This window comes from Equus quagga, chromosome 12 (assembly GCF_021613505.1).
Source record: "Equus quagga isolate Etosha38 chromosome 12, UCLA_HA_Equagga_1.0, whole genome shotgun sequence".
In the NCBI taxonomy this organism is placed as follows: Eukaryota; Metazoa; Chordata; class Mammalia; order Perissodactyla; family Equidae; genus Equus; species Equus quagga.
This window is the reverse complement of record NC_060278.1, coordinates 48,475,190-48,493,990: the sequence shown is the minus strand read 5'-3', so window position 1 is coordinate 48,493,990 and position 18,801 is coordinate 48,475,190. Positions and strand designations below refer to the sequence as shown.

At 38.9% G+C, this 18,801-nt stretch overlaps 1 protein-coding gene across 1 annotated transcript in view; it reads right to left on the bottom strand.

Moving 5' to 3' along the window:
• Positions 1-18,801, bottom strand: part of USH2A (usherin) — a 733,563-nt gene that overhangs the window by 138,600 nt on the left and 576,162 nt on the right. Inside the window, exons 50-54 of the mRNA XM_046679838.1 lie at positions 18,224-18,447; positions 12,869-13,073; positions 6,829-7,026; positions 6,154-6,308; positions 3,952-4,150 (exon numbers count right to left, since the gene is read on the bottom strand). Coding sequence (XP_046535794.1) covers positions 3,952-4,150; positions 6,154-6,308; positions 6,829-7,026; positions 12,869-13,073; positions 18,224-18,447 — 981 coding nt within the window. The remainder of the gene's footprint in view (positions 1-3,951; positions 4,151-6,153; positions 6,309-6,828; positions 7,027-12,868; positions 13,074-18,223; positions 18,448-18,801) is intronic.

Sequence of the window (18,801 nt, the reverse complement as noted above, 5' to 3'; positions counted from 1 at the left end):
GATTTTCAGGCTCCAGGGTGACTTGCGCTACAGCTTTATTAGTGTTCCACTGTTACTTAGGGAATGCCAAGGTTTTGGAAATGATGAGAAAATCCAAACATTTATCCCAGGGGGTTCAAGCAGCTCTTCCATCAAATATTTGAGATGGAATCTGAAATAAATGTGATTATTTTAGTTCATTCTATGAACTTGAAGGGGAGGAAGAACTGTTCCTCTACCCTCTGGGTTCTCCTGGCTGCTCTAAGAATTAAATTGACATGAGACAGAGTAACAGGAGAAAATCAAACAAATTTAATAACATGCATACATGGGAGAAACCCAGAAAAACGGATTAACTTGCCAAAACGACTGAAGCCACCACCTTAAATACCATCTTGAGTTAAAGACAAAGGAACATGTTGTGGGTAGTGGTTTGGGACTTCAAAGGGGAGGAAGGTAATTCACATGAAGATGGAAAAGCAAATGTCTGGTAAACAAATATTTGCTGAGCCATCTATAGACAGTGGGACCCAAGAGAAAACTTTGATAGAAATGGGCCTTCCTGCCTTCCTGTCTGCCACACCTAGAGTTCTCTTCCTGAAACAGGCCTTCTATCTTAAAACTTTTAGGCAGTTAGGGGGAAGGTCAAAGTTTCTTTCAGAGTCTTTTGTCCTTAAAAATAATCAAGCCAAAGAGACACATTTTGGGGTGGCAAATTCTGACCCCACAAACTCAATGAAACAGTCATTCACATCATAAGATCCTTCTGTATTAGAATTTGGTCAGTCAGCTAACCATGGAACTGAATGTTCCCTGGCAGATAAAAAGCATTAATACTATGTAGACCTCAGGTTTTAGCTTATCTAATGCCTAGTACCATTCCTGCCCCATAGGAACTGCGTATAGGTAGCTCCATACTTTTTTTTGTAAGGTTTTGTTGAATGAGGGCCTATTTCCTTATCCCACAAAGAAATCTTTCTTTAGGTCTGTAAAACCAAAGTGAAGTACTCTCTAAATCTATTTAAAACAGTACAGAGGGATGGACCAAATGAATTCTAATGGCTTCTTTCCATTTTTTTTTTTTTGCTTGAGGAAGATTTGCCCTGAGCTAACATCTGTGCCCATCTTCCTCTATTTTGTATGCAGGATGCTGCCACAGCATGGCTTGATGAGCATTGTGTAGGTCTGTGCCTGAGATCCAACCTGCAAACTCTGGGCCGCCAAAGCGGAGCGTGTAACCTTAATCACTATGCCACCAGACCAGCCTCTTCTTTCCATTTTATAATTTTGTAAAAAGTAAAATTCCATGGAAAAAAATTTGAAAATATTGATTCTAATAAAAGATGAATTCTGGCATCAAGTGACGTGTATGAAATCCCCCCTGATGTGAAAACATCGATTAAAAATGACAACGGAAGAAAGAACTGGTGGAATGAAGGCGCTTAAAGAAAAACCTTTGCATTATTTTATAGTTGATGAGGCTCTCAATCCTGTTGGTTTGAACATTACAATTGACTTTGGTCTGTTGGCATATAAATGCTGGTTTCTAAACAATGCAAACCAGCACAGCTGGCAACAGTCCAAAGCCCGTGCTGGTTAAGCAGGCAGATATTGCAAGAAGAAGAACATTTCTTAACCTTGTATCTCAGTTTGTTATGAAATCTTTACTGATACAAAGTGTTAAGGTGCCTTAATTTGGCTTTCAAAACTCTCTAACTAACATTTATTGTCCACTCCAAGTCATTCTTTTAATTTTCCCCTCTGCATCCTGTATGTTGGGGCATGTCTGTTGTAGCATCAATTTCACTGTATTTGTAGCTCCTCCTTAACTTGTCAGTGCTCCCTATTCCTGGGAGCTTCTTAAGACCAGCAAGCTTATTTTAGAGCGCTTAGTGTACTATCTAGAACATAGCAAGCAGGCAACACCCAGTTGGAATGAAACACTGTTCAGATTTCCTTTTAGATGGAGGCAGGGAATGCCTTGGGTACCCTAAGTAGGTCAGATTTCATCTTCATCTTTCAAATCCTGCACTTATCTTATAGGGATGTGATGAGAATCAAGTGAGTCAAAATGCAAAGAGTTCTTTAAAATTACAAAGCACCATAGAAATGTAAGTTTTTATTGTGTAAAACAACATTATTTCAATTATGCGTGATTATTTTCATTTTCAGTGAAATGAGATATAAGGAAGAAATTTGATCATCTGAACTGATGAGGGCTTTTCTCATGCCCATTATCATTGATTTGGCGCAGGATCTTCAGATAAGGAATGAAATGTGCTGCTCTGCAAATATTTATTAAGCACCTTCCTCAGGCGCATGGTACTTCTGGAAAACAGCGGATATCTGTCAATGAATGCTCGCTTGTGTGTCAGGGAATTGTGGAATTAAGAGCAAATCACTACGAGTTTATTTTTCCACCTGTGCAGAGTAGCCTGTGCCTCCTTTAAGGAAAACTCAGGCACACTCTTCCAGGTCTCTCTGCACTTCTCTGTGAGTTTCATTAACTCTAATATTAATGCCCCCTGCGAGGTGTGAGGTCCAACGGAAGGAGAGCATTCATTCACAAGAAGGGAGGCTGCTGACCAGAGGGAAAAAGGAAAAGTTTGTCAACTCTTGCCTGTGGTCTCAGGATCTAAACTGACACGACTGTTCAGGATGATACAACAGATCCGAATAATGAACTAAGTTACTTAATCTCTCAAAATACTCTTTTCTGTAAAATTGAGTAATAATTCTCTCTACTCCATAGGTTTGGGATGAGAATGAACTTAGATAGTACGTGAGAAGTGCTTGGACGATATTTGGCATATGCAATTCACTTGTTCCTCAAACGTTTATTTAGCGCCTACTGATGTGTCAAGGATTGTTCTCGGTGCTTGAGGTACAGTATTGAACTAGGTAGAGAAGGTCTCTGCAATCCTGGAGCTTACATTCCAGCAGGCGGAAGACATAGAAAGGCAAATAAAATACAAACAGGGAAATATCAGGCAGCCAGAGGTCTATGACGAAAACACAACAAGGTGACACGGCGGTGTCTTAGAGAAGGCCCTCTAGACTGCGGAAGTCGGAAAATGCTTCCCTGCTCTCTGGAAGTGACCTTCGAGCTAAAACAAGTTAATTATTATTATAGTCACTCCTAGTAATTATCTAACGTTTCACTATTATGCTGTACTCTTATTATTTTTATTTTGAGGAAGATTAGCCCCGAGCTAACATCTGCTGCCAATCTTCCTCTTCTTTGCTGAGGAAGACTGGCCCTGATCTAACATCCATGCCCATCTTCCTCTACTTTATATGTGGGACACCTGCCTCAGTATGGCTTGACAAGAGGTGCATAGGTCTGCACCCAGGATCCAAATTGGTGAACCCTGGGCCACCGAAGCGGAACGTGAGAACTTTTAACCACCGTGCCACCCAGCTGGCTCCCTATTATTATATTTTTAAAGCTAATTATAATAAATAATGTTATAATAATAAAAATAATACAATTACTACTAATGATAATAATAAAAACAACAAATTGTCACAGTCAACTGTCAACTATTATGTGTATTAATTACCTAATTAGTAGATAAATGTTAGACTCTGGCTGATTTTCCTCTGCCTTCCAGTACATTCCTGGCTATCCTCATCCCCTTATCTATGAGCACATCCTTGGGGAATGAAAATGCATCTTACTGTTTGTCTGAAAAAACAAGTTAATACTGATGCAAAAACCCTACACATAATGCATATCAAAGCCAAATATAAATTATTTCTGAAGTTATCTGCTGTTGTGGCTTATTGCTGCCAGTGTGGGCTCTTCTATTAGCATGGATAAGTGGGACCTGACCATATGTCAAGAGAACACGTCCTTTCGAAGTGACCTCATATATCAAACGCACACCCCTGGGATGCTGGGCTGCTTTGCCTCCCTAACCACAATGACAGACTCCTCCAGTAGGCGTTCCTCCTTTTTTTTTTTTTTACCTGTGACCGTATGCTGTCTCCTGTCAGTGGTGTCGGTGTAGATGAGACCTTTTCCAAGCTGCCTGAGCTGATACTCTTTAATGACGCCATTTGGTTTCTCAGGGACGCTCCAGATCAAATGCAGAGTCTCTGCACTGGTGGCTGTGACTCTGGGTGGCAGGATGCTCTGCGGAACTCCTCGGGTCGTAGCCGCAACTACCTGAAAACAGAAATTAAACAGCAATTTATTGTAATAGTACACTAGGTATTCTGATCAATGAGAATGTCACTTTTGTTTTAAAATGTTGTTGTCTGGCCTGGCATATCATTAGCAGGGGCTTGAAGAAACAGTCCTCTTTTTTTATTCTTTCCCTCCCATCCTATTTAAACAATGAAATCTGACCTTGAATACATTACATTAAGTCTCAGACTACCATTTATCACAACAGGTTCAACAACAGTTTTGACGGCAGTACAGCCCTCAATTTAAACAAGTAAAATCTGGCTGGCAGACCGTCTTACTAGAGAACTCTTGATAACTCTCTCCCATATGGACCATCAGTGTCTTTGCATTTTAACAGCCTGATTTTGTACATTTTAAGCACCAGTAAATATGGAGCAAAACCCACATGTGAACTTGCTCGCATATAATATGCTTTGAACAGTGTAAGTGGGCAGACTTTTCTGTATTCTTCCTAAGAAACCAAGGATGACTTTATAGCATCGGCACCAATGTTTGAGGCAAAGAACCAAGTGAGAAGGAAAACTGGATAAATCAACCAGTTATTTCTTCAACATTGTCCAAATATAATTCTGGAGGAAAATGGGCTGCATTTATTTTTTCATAGAATTGACTCTGATTCCACTGTTTAACCAATCATTTGGGCATCTGGTAGGCATGAGCTGCGTCTGTGCAAAAAGCACAGAATTGTTCTAGGACTGTTTGGACCTTAACTTTTGATTGGGTCAATCAGCCGCCATCTGTCTAAATGGTGGCACGCTCAGAGCTGTTCCCCGGCGTCTGTTGAATTAAAAGCTGCACACAATCACTGTGGCTAACCTGTCTGAGTGAATGTTTTATTTGGATGGTTCTTGTAGAGCATGTGAAGATGCTGTTCTAAAGTTTTAACCACATGAGAAGAATCAGAGCTGTCATGTGTGTTTGTCTCTCCTGGGTTTCTTCTGGCTAGGTTGGCTTCCGTGAAATGGCTCTTTATTTTCCTCCTAAGTTCGTTGATTGTTTCTTCCCAGTCGCTTTTGTGGATTTTCTTTCTTCATTAGGTAGCGTTCCCAATGCTCACCATTCATGGTCTTCTGCTTTTGTCTCTCTCTCTATTCTCCTTAGATGCCCACATTCAAATTCCTTGCTTCAACATCCCTCATAGATCTTTCTAGAAAACTTCAGTCTCTTCTTAATCCAGCTTCTGACTAGACATTTTCACTTAAGGTGGAAATATTTTCTTCCACCACTCTGCTATCTGCTCCTTCTCTTAAGCATATTTTTAAGAACTTTAAAATTTTTAATCTGATTCTTTACTTTTAACTTCTTCCTCTTTTGTTTTTTTCTTTGCTTGCACAATGGCACCATGATCCACAAACTGCTCCAGCCAGATATCTTGAAAATATCCATGAGTCTTCCCTTTTATTCCTTCACATACAGTTGACTACCAAGTCCTGTAGTCCCCCAGTTTGTCCCCCAATATCTGTTGTATCTTTCTGATATTTTCCATTCTGACCCCTGTTGCTTGAGTTCTAGTCTTCGTTATTTCTTGCCAAGGCTGTTGCAGAAGCCTTGGAACTATTTTATTTTCTAGGCCAGCCTCTTTTGCCCTTTTCTATGTTTTTCAAGAGCAGGTAATTTTCGTTGAAATGATATTTAAATAGAAACCCTTTTAAACTGAGGAATGGTTTGGGAATTATTATGGATTTATAGAAACTCATCTAAAAATAGCTGCTGGAGGAAAAGTGTGATAAAGAGAATAATATTGGTGCAAGTTTTCTTTGTTTATTAATGAAACACTATTTGGATAAATCTCTCTTCCTGTGATTTTTCTTTAAGTCTTAAATATTAGCAGTCGGTAGAGATGCCACATGAACACCCAACTTAATGCATTTTGAGGAGGACATTGTTTTCTGTCATTGGAAGAATCACTCACAACCTGGACATTCATATAGTCTTCGGAATGGGTACTTCTGTCCAGAGTTTGGGCAAACTCCCCTTACCTTGCTGCTGGTGGCACAGCCAGCAACTGTGCAAGCTTTGAGCTCGTATGAATATTCCTGAAATGGCTGAATTCCCTTTGTATCGGAGAAGCTCAGTGATGGTCCCCGAAAGCGTTCAATTCCATTTCGGAGAAGAATGTAATAAATAATAGGACCTAAAAGAGGCAGAGAAATGCCTGTATTTGAGTGCCACATCATTTTAACTATTTGCAACCAACTTACACGTCTTAGCGTTCTGAAGAAATGAGATACTCTACCATTGTTTAGTTTTAATTTGCTGTTATATTGCTATGTTCAAGCAGTTCTTAATTATACCCACACTTATGGGGATGGATTCTTGACATAGATAATCAAAGAGTCATTTGTTTATTTCCCCTCACTAACAAACAAATCAATTTTCAATATTAAAACTAGTTTGCCTTTCCTTAACACGCTTTGCTTGTTTAAAAGCAGCTCAAATATACGCTGGGATTCAAGCAAAAAATTTTTTGGGCTAAAAATTTCTGAGAGCTATTTCACAAAATGGATTAGTTGGCACGTACCTAAAGTTCCCTTTATTAACAAATACTTTTTAGTGATTAGATGCATGCCAATTAAACGTAGATTCCATTCATTTCAATTTCCTTATGGATTTACAAGATTATGTTATTTTTTATTTTAAAAGTAGCTTAATACCATTTGGTTGTATAGGTTTCTTCCAGTTTAAGACTATCACATCTTCAAGATTGTCCATTTTGGTCCACCTGGGGGGACCCACTCCTTGAGGTACATCTTCTTTCGTGCTGGCTCTAACAGCTCTGCTGAATGCTCGCCCATAGCTGTTCCACGCAGAAATCCTGTACTCATATGTCATGTAGGGCTCCAGGTTCCTATCTGGAAAGACATAAAATAAATCGGACAGTGAGGTTTTGTTTTAATTTTAATTTTTTACCATCATATTGAAAGTGAATGTCAAAACCTTCAAGCTTTTAAAAATAAATGCTTAGTGCTCTAATCCCATTGTGTAAATAACACTTTAATATTTTTATTTTCTAAATCACAAAAAAACCTTTTAAGTGTTTGTTAGGCGCAGAAACATGGAGTTGTGTAGAATAGAATTCACCTTTTCTGAACAGAGAAATATGAACGCATTAAAGAAATGGTGAAAAGTATAAGCTCCAGACTAATGTATATTAAGCGCTAACGCTTCACAAGTTCATTTCTCTTTACTTCTGTGTGAGGCAGATTTGCCAACATTCTTTTACAGTTTTATTATAAATTTTACCAATGATTACATTGTTAATATTACTTTATTAAATTATTATATGAGTTATAATGTAGTTGTTATGAAATAAAGGCCTTGAAATTTAGCTTATCATGGTCAGTGAAGAAAAATGAATGCACGCTCCACTATAAACCACCTCTGTCCTCCTACAAGCCAGAATTGAGACCAAAACCAAAACCACCAATCTAGTTAAAACGACAAAACTGACCTGCTGAGCTTTTGGGACTGGCAAAACCTTTATTAGATAATCATCCATGTGATTCAACGGTCCCAAAAGTCTTAGATTGGTTTTAAACTTTAATAACTTCAGAATTACAAATGCTACAAATTTACCAAAAATATTACCTGAAAGTCTAATTATTTGAATCTATTTTCCACTCATTTAATCTTGTGATTTCTGACTATGTATGTACATATGTACTTTTGGGTAGTGGTTTCTGGAGGACCCTTTCTCAGACGGAGGATCCGAAGAGCAGGTCCTTCTCCTTGGCTGCCTGACCACCTGCTCTGTCGCCATCAGACTCAGATTTGATGCTCAGTCCATCCAGTTGGGTTATTTGATCACATTCTCTTTACATGCATCTCCTTACAATAAACCGTCCTCTACCTACTTTATAGAATTGGTATGAAAATAAAATGCAATAAGTTATGTGGCAGAACATCAGAAAATGTAAATTGCTATACAAATAAGGGAGAATCCTCTGTTTCCATTTGCCCTGGTAAGAAGGTATCTGTCATGACCATCAGTGGGTCCCCAGCTTTCCCTGTTGTCCTAGTCACAGAACTCCTGGCTAGAGACTACATTTCCCAGTATTCTTTGCAGGTTGGTGTGGTCACATGACTCAGATCTCAACAACGGAAGGAGCATGGAAGTGATGTGGGCAATGCGTGCATCACCTTTTAGAGGAAATCACTTGCCTTCCATTGGCATTCTTTTTTTTTTTTTAATGTTTTTTGAGGGGGAGGCACATGCATTGGAGAACCAGACATTTACCTTTTTCTTTCTTTCCTTTTTGAGGAAGATTAGCCCTGAGCTAACATCAGTGAACATCTTCCTCTATTTTATTTGTGGGATGCCTGCCATAGCATGGCTTGATGAGTGGGGCTAATGCCATCAGGCTGGTCCCATTCCATGACCATTCTTAGCCTCTGGATGGGCTGGAACTAGGATGTTGTGGGAACTCAGGCTGCACCACGTGGATGAGGGTGGCACCAGAAGCATGATAAGCCAAAAAATGAAAGGAATCTGGCTCCCTGAATGACTCTGTGGCACTGAGCTGCCCACAGATGGTCATATATTTTTGAATCTCTAAACTATACATTGCTAGTAACTGTTCTTGCATAGTCTTCAAGCCCACATCACCATTTCCAATTTCGGTGGTGGCAGCTCTCCCTGCGGGCTGCCCTATTCCTTCCTTTACTGCTTTGCATTCTTCTCCTTTTTACTCTCTTCTCTTTCCTCCTTGTGTCTTTGTTTTCCTGTGGGGCCTGGTCTTTCAAAATTGCTCCCAGGCCATAAAAGTATACTTTTGCTTTTCACATGAGTGAGTATTTGTTGAAATTTTGCTTCCCCTCAATAATCTCACTTCTCGGAGCTCTTTTCTTTCTTTGCCAGAATTTCCAGTTTCTCTATTTTGTACGTGGGATGCTGCCACAGCACGGCTTGATGAGTGGTGTGTAGGTCTGCACCTGGGATCGAAACCTGTGAACCTGGGGCTGCCGAAGCAGAGCACTCAAGCTTAATCAATAGCCACCAGGTGGGCTCCCAACTCCTCTTTTTTAAAATATGTAAATTTCCAGTTTTATTGAGATGAAATTGACATACAACATTGCATTAGTTTAAAGAGTACAACATAATGATTTGATATATGCATATTGTGAAATGATCACCAGAATAAATTAACATCCCTCACCTCATATAGTTATAATTTTTTTCTTGTAATGACAACTTTTAAGATATACTCTTTTAACAACCCTCAAACACACAATACAATATTATTAACTATAATCACCATGCTGTATATTACATCCACAAAACTTATTTATTTTATAACTGGAAGTTTGTAGCTTTTGACCACCTTTACACGTTTCTACCACCCCCTACCCTCCACCCCGGCAACAACCACTTTTCTTTTTTGAGACTCTCTACCTCAATATTGTTCTGTATGTTACATGGGGCTAATCTTCCAATAACAGAGGGTTTGGGGTTTTTTGGGGGTATATATGTTCAACATTTACTTTTAATTGCTTAATTGTCCCATACATACTTGTCTTCAATCATTTCTTTAGCCAACAGAGTCATCCTTCAAAAATGCATATGCGATTGTGTCATCCCATTGGTTAAAAAGCTTCATTCAGTATTTACTCATTGCTGCATAAAGCCAAATTGTTTAGCGTGGAGTAAAAGGCCGTCACAATCTAAGCCCTGCTCTGGGGCCTTATCTCCATGACTTTCTCTCTCCTATGTGTACTCCATCCGTATTGAGGGACGTGTTTTTCAAAGCTACTGGGCTTTCTCTTGCTTTGTGTCCTTTGCACATGTTGCTGTCTGCCTTGCCTACCTTCTCTTAACCTGACAGGCTCCTGCTTGTCCTTCAGTTCTCCACTCAGGCATAATATCCTTCTCGAAGCCTTGCCTAACCTCTCCAATGTGGGCTAGGTGTCTTGGCAGTCCTCTTCAAAAGCATCCTCTGCTTACTTTTATCATAGTACTTACATGCACACCATTTCTCACATTATGGTGGAATTATGTATTTATTTTCCTGTCTTTTCATATAGTCTTCAAATTCCTGATGGAAATTAGTTTGTCTTTATAGCTATTGGTCCTAGTATAGTAACTGGTTATTGGCAAGGATTTGATAATTGTTTTTTGATAAATGAATGACTGTATGAATGAATGAATTCTGATCAGCATTGGTAGCGCCAGTTTTTAACTGTAAGTTTCTAAAAAAGGCTGACTTCTTAGTCTAAATTGATCTCAATGGAATTTGTTTTAGCATCACTTGAATGCTTAATTTTTTTCATGAGAAAGAAAATTTTGTTATTTTTCCTATGCGATTTATAGTATTTTTCTGGTAGGCAAAGAAATATGAAATATGGATGTTAAAATCCCTCATAATATTATATCATTAGGTGGAAACATCTATTCTCTGCTGGAAAGGCTATTGCAAATATGTCTCAAAAGCCCTTCAAAATCTTGACCTTGATTACAAAGAGCAGAAAAAAGTAGGGAACTGTCTTAGATGGAAACCCAATCATTTTTATTTAAGTTTATTTTCAAATTTTTTTCATAGTTGGAAAGGAATTTATTTATTTATTTTTTTATTGAGGTAACATTGGTGTGTAACATTATATAAATTTCAGGTGTACATCATTATACTTCGACTTCCATTTAGACTACCTCGTATTTACCACCAAAATTCTAGTTTGCATCCGTCAGCATACAAATGTCCCCTGTCCTCCTTTTGCTCTCTCCTGACTGCCTTCCCCTCTGGTAACCACCTATCTGGCCTCTGTATCTATGTGTTTGTTTGTTATAGTTTTTTTAAAAAATCTTTTAGATAAATGACATCCTATGGTATTTGTCTTTCTTTGACATTTCACTTAGCACAATACCCTCAAGGTCTGTCCATGTTATCACAAATGGCAAGATTTCATCCTTTTTATGGCTGAGTACTATTCCATTGTGTGTGTGTGTGTACCCATGTATAGAGACAGACAGATAGATACATACCATGCATTCTTTATCCATTCATCTGTTAATGGGCACTTAAGTCGTGAAAGCCAATCATTTTTAAATGGGGGTCCCTGACTTAAATCTCTACTGGGGGTGGGAGGACATTGGAGGGGTAGATAAGTGGCCTCTATCCTGAGGCCTCTCCCAGTGAAATGTATTCCAGTAAGTATTTTTTTGCATGCTTACAGTGTGCTAAACCCCAAAATGAAGGTGAACGAGGATGTCCTATTCACATGGATATTTCCATCTAGTAGGAAAGATGGGACAAATGCATAAGACACATGGTGAGGTGGTGAATGTTGTGACGATGTACACAGAGGAGACAGGGGCCTGGACTTGGGATGCCTGCACCCAGGACATGAATCTTGCCCTAGGCCTTGAGTATGATGGTGAAGGAGGATATTTCAGGTGGAAGGAACAGCTTGAAGGAGGCTTGGAGCTCTCTGAAACGAGCACCTCTACCATGTGGAGTCTTGTCAATCTGCAGCTCTTGACGATGACATGGTTTGAATCTGACTTCTTACCACAGCAAGTTACTTTCACAGATCTGAGTGTCAGTTTCCTCATCTGTGAAATGATCATACTTACCTGATTGCTTTCTGGGTAAATTAACGTAAGGTTTTAAAGCACCTAGCAAAGCCCTGGAACTAAATAATGGTCAATAAACTTTATTCCTTCCTTCCTCCTTAGTCTATGCTCTCCCATCCAAGTATCTTGCCTTACTTTTTGCATGCCTGAGGTTTGCCATCATCGCCCATCATTGGTTGAATACAAGGCAGAATAATGAGTCCTGATAGAATAGAACAGTTTTTTGTTTATTTAACCTTAGCTTGCTTGAATTATGTCACTTAAAAGTATTCTGTTTGATTGTAGATGATATATATATATATGTACATACACACACACAGCTACACACTCACACTTAATTTTTCAAAAGACAGAAACAAACTCTGTAGGGACTTAAGTACAGGGATGAATAATAAAAATTTAATAGATGGCAGAATTCTTTTGAGGATGACCCGAAACTTTACAGTGTTTTTCACTTGGCTCAGCCAGGCCTGAGAACCACTATTTTGGGCTAATTCAGTGGGGGCTGAGATGGGGCTTGGAAATTAATCTTTTCAATAACTCTGAAGGTTATTGTTCTCAGATGATGGCCATCTTGGGGAAACACCAGGCTGTGGGAGCGTGCCTACTCTGGACCCAGACCCAAGATCAGGAAAGGGAAATTGACTTTCTGAGTCACTGAGTCGTCCGCCCCTTCGTCAGAATAATGCTGCCAGGTCTCACTATCGATCAGTCAGGATCCTTCCTCTTTTCTCCTGGCAAGTATAGCAACGTTCATTCATTGCGTTTCTTGAAAGTCTGCATTCAAACTTTTGAGAAAGAAACTTGGGCTCATTGAAAATTAACAGGATACACCATAAAAGGCACATAACTTATTTATTTCTCTGTTCTTCATTCTCTACAGATTTACTTTAAAATACTATACATCCTTATTTAAAGTTAGCCTTTAAAAAATTTTAAACTACTAACTTTGAACAAATCCAGATTATGCCTTTAATTATCTTGTAACTAGCTGGACCACAAGTATGATGGAATTAATTGATAGTAGGTTAAGAAGGGAGATGATGTCGGAGAGAAATTAATCTGTATTTTCTGTAGCTTTTCGCTACCCCTTCTAAGCTAGGGGCAGGGGGCTCCCTTTCTGTTACCTGTAAAGGAGAATGTGTTTACACTTCCTGTATGAACTGTCTCTTCCACAGATGAGCATACTTCTTCGATTGACGTTTTCCCCGTAGAATTGTGAGATCCTCTTATCACAGTACATACGTGACTGGTAAAGTTGAAATCACACCTGCCACAATGCGCTGTGGCTTCCATGGATGCTGGGCAGAGAGTCCGGCACTCTGTGGGTTCCTAAGTCAAGTGTTAGAGATGGGGAGAGAGGGAGAAGAGGATTTTAAATTTCATTTAGACACATGGGGTAGGTTTTAACAATTTTCAAATGAAATTTTCTTCCCCCTAGTTCATGAATGCATATCTTAACATTCATTAGAAGAAATGAACATATTCTGTACACTAGAAAGAACAGTTACTTTGAAATGGCACAGATGTGGATTCAAAATTCAGTTTTGCAACTTTCTAGTTCTGTGACCTTGAGCAAGTCGCTAATGTTCTCAAAGGCTCAGCTTTTTCAGTGAGAAAATGGAAATTAGATTTACCACGCAAGGTTGTTGTGTGAATCAAATGAGATAACACCCGCAAATGCCTTACACTTAGTAGATACACCTTAAATAATAACAGTTGTCATTATTTTACTATTGTTACTTTGACAGTTTCCTAATGGAGTTTTAGAGAAAATCAAGAATTGGATATTTGAGGATCTGCACTTCCTGTGCTGTTGGGAATATTGGACTTATAAATACCCTTATCCAAGTTTTAGAAAATCTAAATAGTTCGTGAACTGTCATTATAATTACTATTGTTTATATTTGTAAACTTTGATGAATCTCTGGATTGTTTATAGTTATTGATAAGTACCAGTGTGTTCTAATCTCACAAAATGAAATACTCCATCATCCCAAATTACAGGATATATAAATAAGGCAATATTCTATAATGCAGAGCTTGACTTTGTCTATACTTTACATAGGTAGTATAGTGTATTTAAAATAATTTTTGCTACTTAAAATTGATCTACATGCAACCTCTCTCTTACATAAGTTAAATTACTATCGCAATGGTGGTCAAAATAAAGTTGCTTCAGAAAAATATAGTAAGACTTCCATTTAAATAAGATGAATTGAACAGCTGCATTTATATCCACTTCCTCCTAAAGCCCAATCAAATGACAGCAAAGGAATATCGAAAGTCTAAAGGAACTAACCCACACAGGACAGCTCAAACATATTTGGGAGCTGAGAAATACATGGATATGGCAGACACAATGCCATGTGACCAGTAGTGTCCATGTTTCTCTTTTGTCCCTGGGAATATTAGATTTTCAAGTCCAGTTGCCATAAGAGGAGTCATGGGACTAGAAATTGTGTGACTAGTATACAGAAAGGATGCATTCTGCAGCCAAGTAAGACCCATAAACGCGCAAGCAGACACTCTCTCCTCCTTTCCACCGTGGCCTGAGTCCACAAGGTGCAAAGGGCTTGGGTTCCTGAGACGTTGCTTGGAGGAAACTGCTTGACTCACGTTGGATGGCAATGTGAAAACATTTTTTTAAAGAAGTTAATTCTGTTGAGCCATTCCTTACATGAGTACATCTGTTTTTTCCTCAGCATCGTTCAGTGTGTCCTGGCTAAAACATAAATTAGTACTTTGAAGTTGGATGTTGCCTTAACAACCACAAGAAGACCCTAAAATATGTAGCAATGGCTTAGTAGTTAAGCAGCCAGTGGCAAAGAACTCCATGTTGGTGTTTGGGAGGTTGGGGACCTCCGTTATGCTGTCGCAAATATTCAGTAAAACTGTGCCCTGGAACAAGACTTGAAGTCAGCCAAGTGCTCCTGAGCTCACAGCTCTAGGGGAAGAGGTCGTAAGCTGGAACATTAGCAGAACGTGTATGTTGTTACTAGCTGCGTATGGCAAAGCATCGCAAAATGAGATAAGCTTAGAAAAGAATTGATGAAATTAAAAGGAACAGAGAGGGTCCACTGGAAGGAGTAAACCAGACGCCAGAGTGGGAAAATGAAATAAAAGTCTGTATTTGTACAGTGAGAACCTGAGCCTCCTTTCCCACTGGGTTCCTCATATGCTGGCAACAGGCACATATCCCATCCCCACCCAGCATGGAGGATTAAGACTGAGTCATTACTTGTTAAGTAAAAATACTTGTTAAGGATTCTTGGTCATGTGGCTCCTTGACAAAAAGTCATTCTGCCCCTTGATTACCCCATTGTGCTCCCCATTAATGGATGCCTACGCATAGCGAGATTTCAATCAGCCCCCAATGGAAAGAAGAGATTTTACAACACGGAAAAAGGAAGCCAGAGGACGAAGATACAAAGCAAGGAAAAGAAAACTAAAATAGTTCCAAACGAACAAGTGAGATAATTCAAGGAATCAACTAAACAAACAATAAAAAAGCAACAATAGAATTCATATTTCCAGAAGGATAAAAGAGGTATTCCATGAATGAAACAAGAGGAGGATGCGTGAATAAATAACAATCAGCAAGCAAGAAAGAGCCTTAAAAACTAAAACTAAAAAAAAACTAAAAGAAACCCTACAACAAATCAATAGAAAGGTTGGAAGATAAAGTTAAGGCAATATCTCATCAAACTGAGAAAGATGCAGAGTTAATCGACAGGCAAGAAACAAGAAGAAAAAATAAAAGATCAGCTTAGGAAGTCCAACATCCAACTAATGAGTGAAAACAGAGGTAAAAGAGGAAGGAAATTGTCAAAGAAATAGTAACGTTCTCCAGAACTGAAGGTTATGAGACGCCACACTGAAAAAGTCCACAAAAAGCCCATTATTATAAAAATGAATATGAATAATAACGATAATGATAATATCATCCACATAAAAGCACATTGTCAGGAAATTTTGGAAAAGCAGGATAAAAAGAATGCCTTAAAAACTTTTATAGGAAAAACAACATGATCAACTATAAAGAGACAGGACTGGAAATAGTAATGGAAATGCAAAAATGCAGAAATGCCTTCAAAATCCTGAGTAGAAATAAATTTTAACCTTGTATTTTATACCTAGCCAAGCTATCAATCCAGTGGGAGGGGAGAATGATAATTTAGACATCAGGCTCTCAAAAAATTTACCTTTCATGCACTTGTACCCAGGAAGATAATTCCCCAAGAGAAGGGAGTAAGGTGAGAAAGAGGGACAGTTGGGGTTCAGAACACAGGGAGACCAACACAGGAGACGATGGAGAGGAATTCCCAAACTAATAGCTTCAAGAGGACCCACTGGACAGCTGTGCGGAAATCCCAGTGTGATCCAGCCAGACTGGAGATGGGATGGAAGTCTCCAGGGAAACAAAATGGAGTCTATGGCTTCAGCTTTACTTATGGACATGGGTTGATGTAGCATTCAGAAATATTCTCCTAATCATGGTAATTTAAATATGAATTTTAAATAGAACTGATAATTGGCCTTCATAAAGCCAATTCGAGCCAATTTAAAGGATCATGGACATAACCGTGAACATCTTTCTTAAATAATGGAAACTATAGTTTCCTGAAACAAAAATGAGATGTTAGGCGGAAACAAATGTGAGGAGAGCAATAATGAAATGAATAGTTGTGAGCAACAGTCTCATTTACGAAACTAACAGGTTTCCTATCTTCATTTTTCAAATATGAGTGCCTTTTTATGGAGCATTTTCTTCACAGATGCTTCCTAACTCGTCGTTTTAAAGACACGTTCTTGTAACATCGCCAGCTATTTTTTTTTTTTTAATATGGAGGTACTCTGCTGACCTCTCTTACCAGACCCTCTTTATTTATTTATTATTTTTAAAGCTTTTTTTCTTTTTTTTAAGGTATGCTTTTTTTTTTTTTTTTGGTAAAGAAGATTGGCCCTGAGCTAACATCTGTTGCCAATCTTCCTCTTGTTTTTTTCTCCCCAAAGCCCCAGTACATAGTGATATATCCTGGTTGTACATCCTGCTAGTTCTTCCATGTGGGATGTCACCACAGCATGGCTTGATGTGTGGTGTCTAGGTCTGCACCCAGGATCTGAACTGGCAAACCTTGGGCTGCTGAAGCAGAACACGAACATTTAACCATTATGCTACTGGGCCAGGCCCATTGCCAGGTTTTAAGACCAAAAAATGCTATGTATTTAAGAAAAATGTTCTAGGCCAAACTTTTGAAAACATTGGCCTGGAATAAGCTTAAACTTCGGGAACACAGCGTTGGATATATTTCTTTCATAGAACTGATTAATTGAAGTTGCATAGATGATCGATTTTGGGGCTGGCTGTGACATAGTGGTTAAGTTCCCACGCTCTGTATCATCGGCCAGGGGTTCACAGGTTTGGATCCCGGGTGTGGACCTACGCATTGCTTATCATGGCAGGCATCCAAAATATAAAGTAGAGGAAGATGTGCACAGATGTTAGCTCAGGGCTAATCTTCCTCAAAAAAAAAAAAAAAGGTAAGACCAATTTTTAAGGAATTTTTGTAGACAAAAACTATTTTTGGTGGGTATTTTGTATGATTATTCTCTTCATTAAATACCTATTATCTTCAACAACTTTATGTATTTTCTTCATGTTCATTGCTACAAAGTGCTTGCTGGGGGCCCTAATAATCTCAAGATTTATTTTACATCCCACAGTATATGATGTCTACACAACAATTGTATAGTTGCTTCAGTCACTAAGAGCCCGTCCATTGTCTGTGACCAAAACACCCATTTTGAGTCGTCTCCCGATGACAAATTACTACAGAACATGGTAGGGTGTTCGCTTCTTAAATGTCCATAATCCTTTCCTTCAAACGGTAGGTTGCTGGAATCCTGGGTCAAGTTTAATGCTAACAAACATGACATTGCTGTATGTGAAGTATCTTTGTATATAAACATAAATGATACACCCAAAGGCAGATCCATTTTTGTGGTTGACAGGCCTTTGTTCATCTCGCATTGTTGCAAGGAATGCACTGTAAACACAACTAAGTGAATGTGCTGGATATAAGGTCTCTATCCAAGGAAAGTGGTGGATGACAGGTGGGAGGTCTAGAGGGAAGAAGCTGGAATTTCCTTCCGTCTCCCTCTACAGCAACCCCGGGCATGAAATGGCACCATGCAGAGGTCCCAGACAACTTCCTTTGGCGCACAGACTCTCTGTCCTACACTAATCTGAAGTGCTGGCTGAAGCTTCCTCAGAACAGCTAATCATTATTAATTCCTTTAGAATTCATTGCAATAACATCAATCACAGCGAACTCATTTGGTATTAATATGGATGTAATGTGAAAATGAATAATGCACACAGGAGTTTTTACATTCCTGTTTTAGAAAAATAGTTATGAACAATGTATTTCTCTTTCCATTGTCAAATCAGCGCCTCGGAGAGGTTTTCCATCAATTACCTTCATCATCATTCCAGTCGAAATCTCGTCAGAGCAAACATATTTCAAAGGATTATATCCAACTCCATTACAGCATTTCTGGCTCTTTGGAATAAGTTCAGTCTCACAGCATTTTACTGGCACCGGGTCATTCTTTTTAACATATGCTTTAGACTCTCCACTGGAAGCTGAGCAGCATATGGTATCTGACATATTCACATAATCCTGCCCACAACAGAACATCCCTGCAACAATAAAATGTTATATATGAATATGAAATTTAAAAAAAGGGAAGAAAAAGGAGGTTGCTGTAAAGCTTGGTATAAAAACGTCAGACTCAGGCAGTTGCTGAAAGGGTACCTCAGGTAGCATTTCCTTACCAAGGTGATTTAAAAGTGCTGTGAGGGTCCTTCTTACCAAGAGAACTAGGCACTAATTAGGTAAAGAACACACAAGAGGAAGTGTTCCAAAATGACTCAGCGGGGCCAGACTTCTCCCAAACTCCCCACAAATAGATCTGATTTCTGTCATAAGAATTGCCTGCCCATTTTGTGATGAGAACATCTTGTTGCAGAAGAAGGGGTAGTTAAACTAGATGG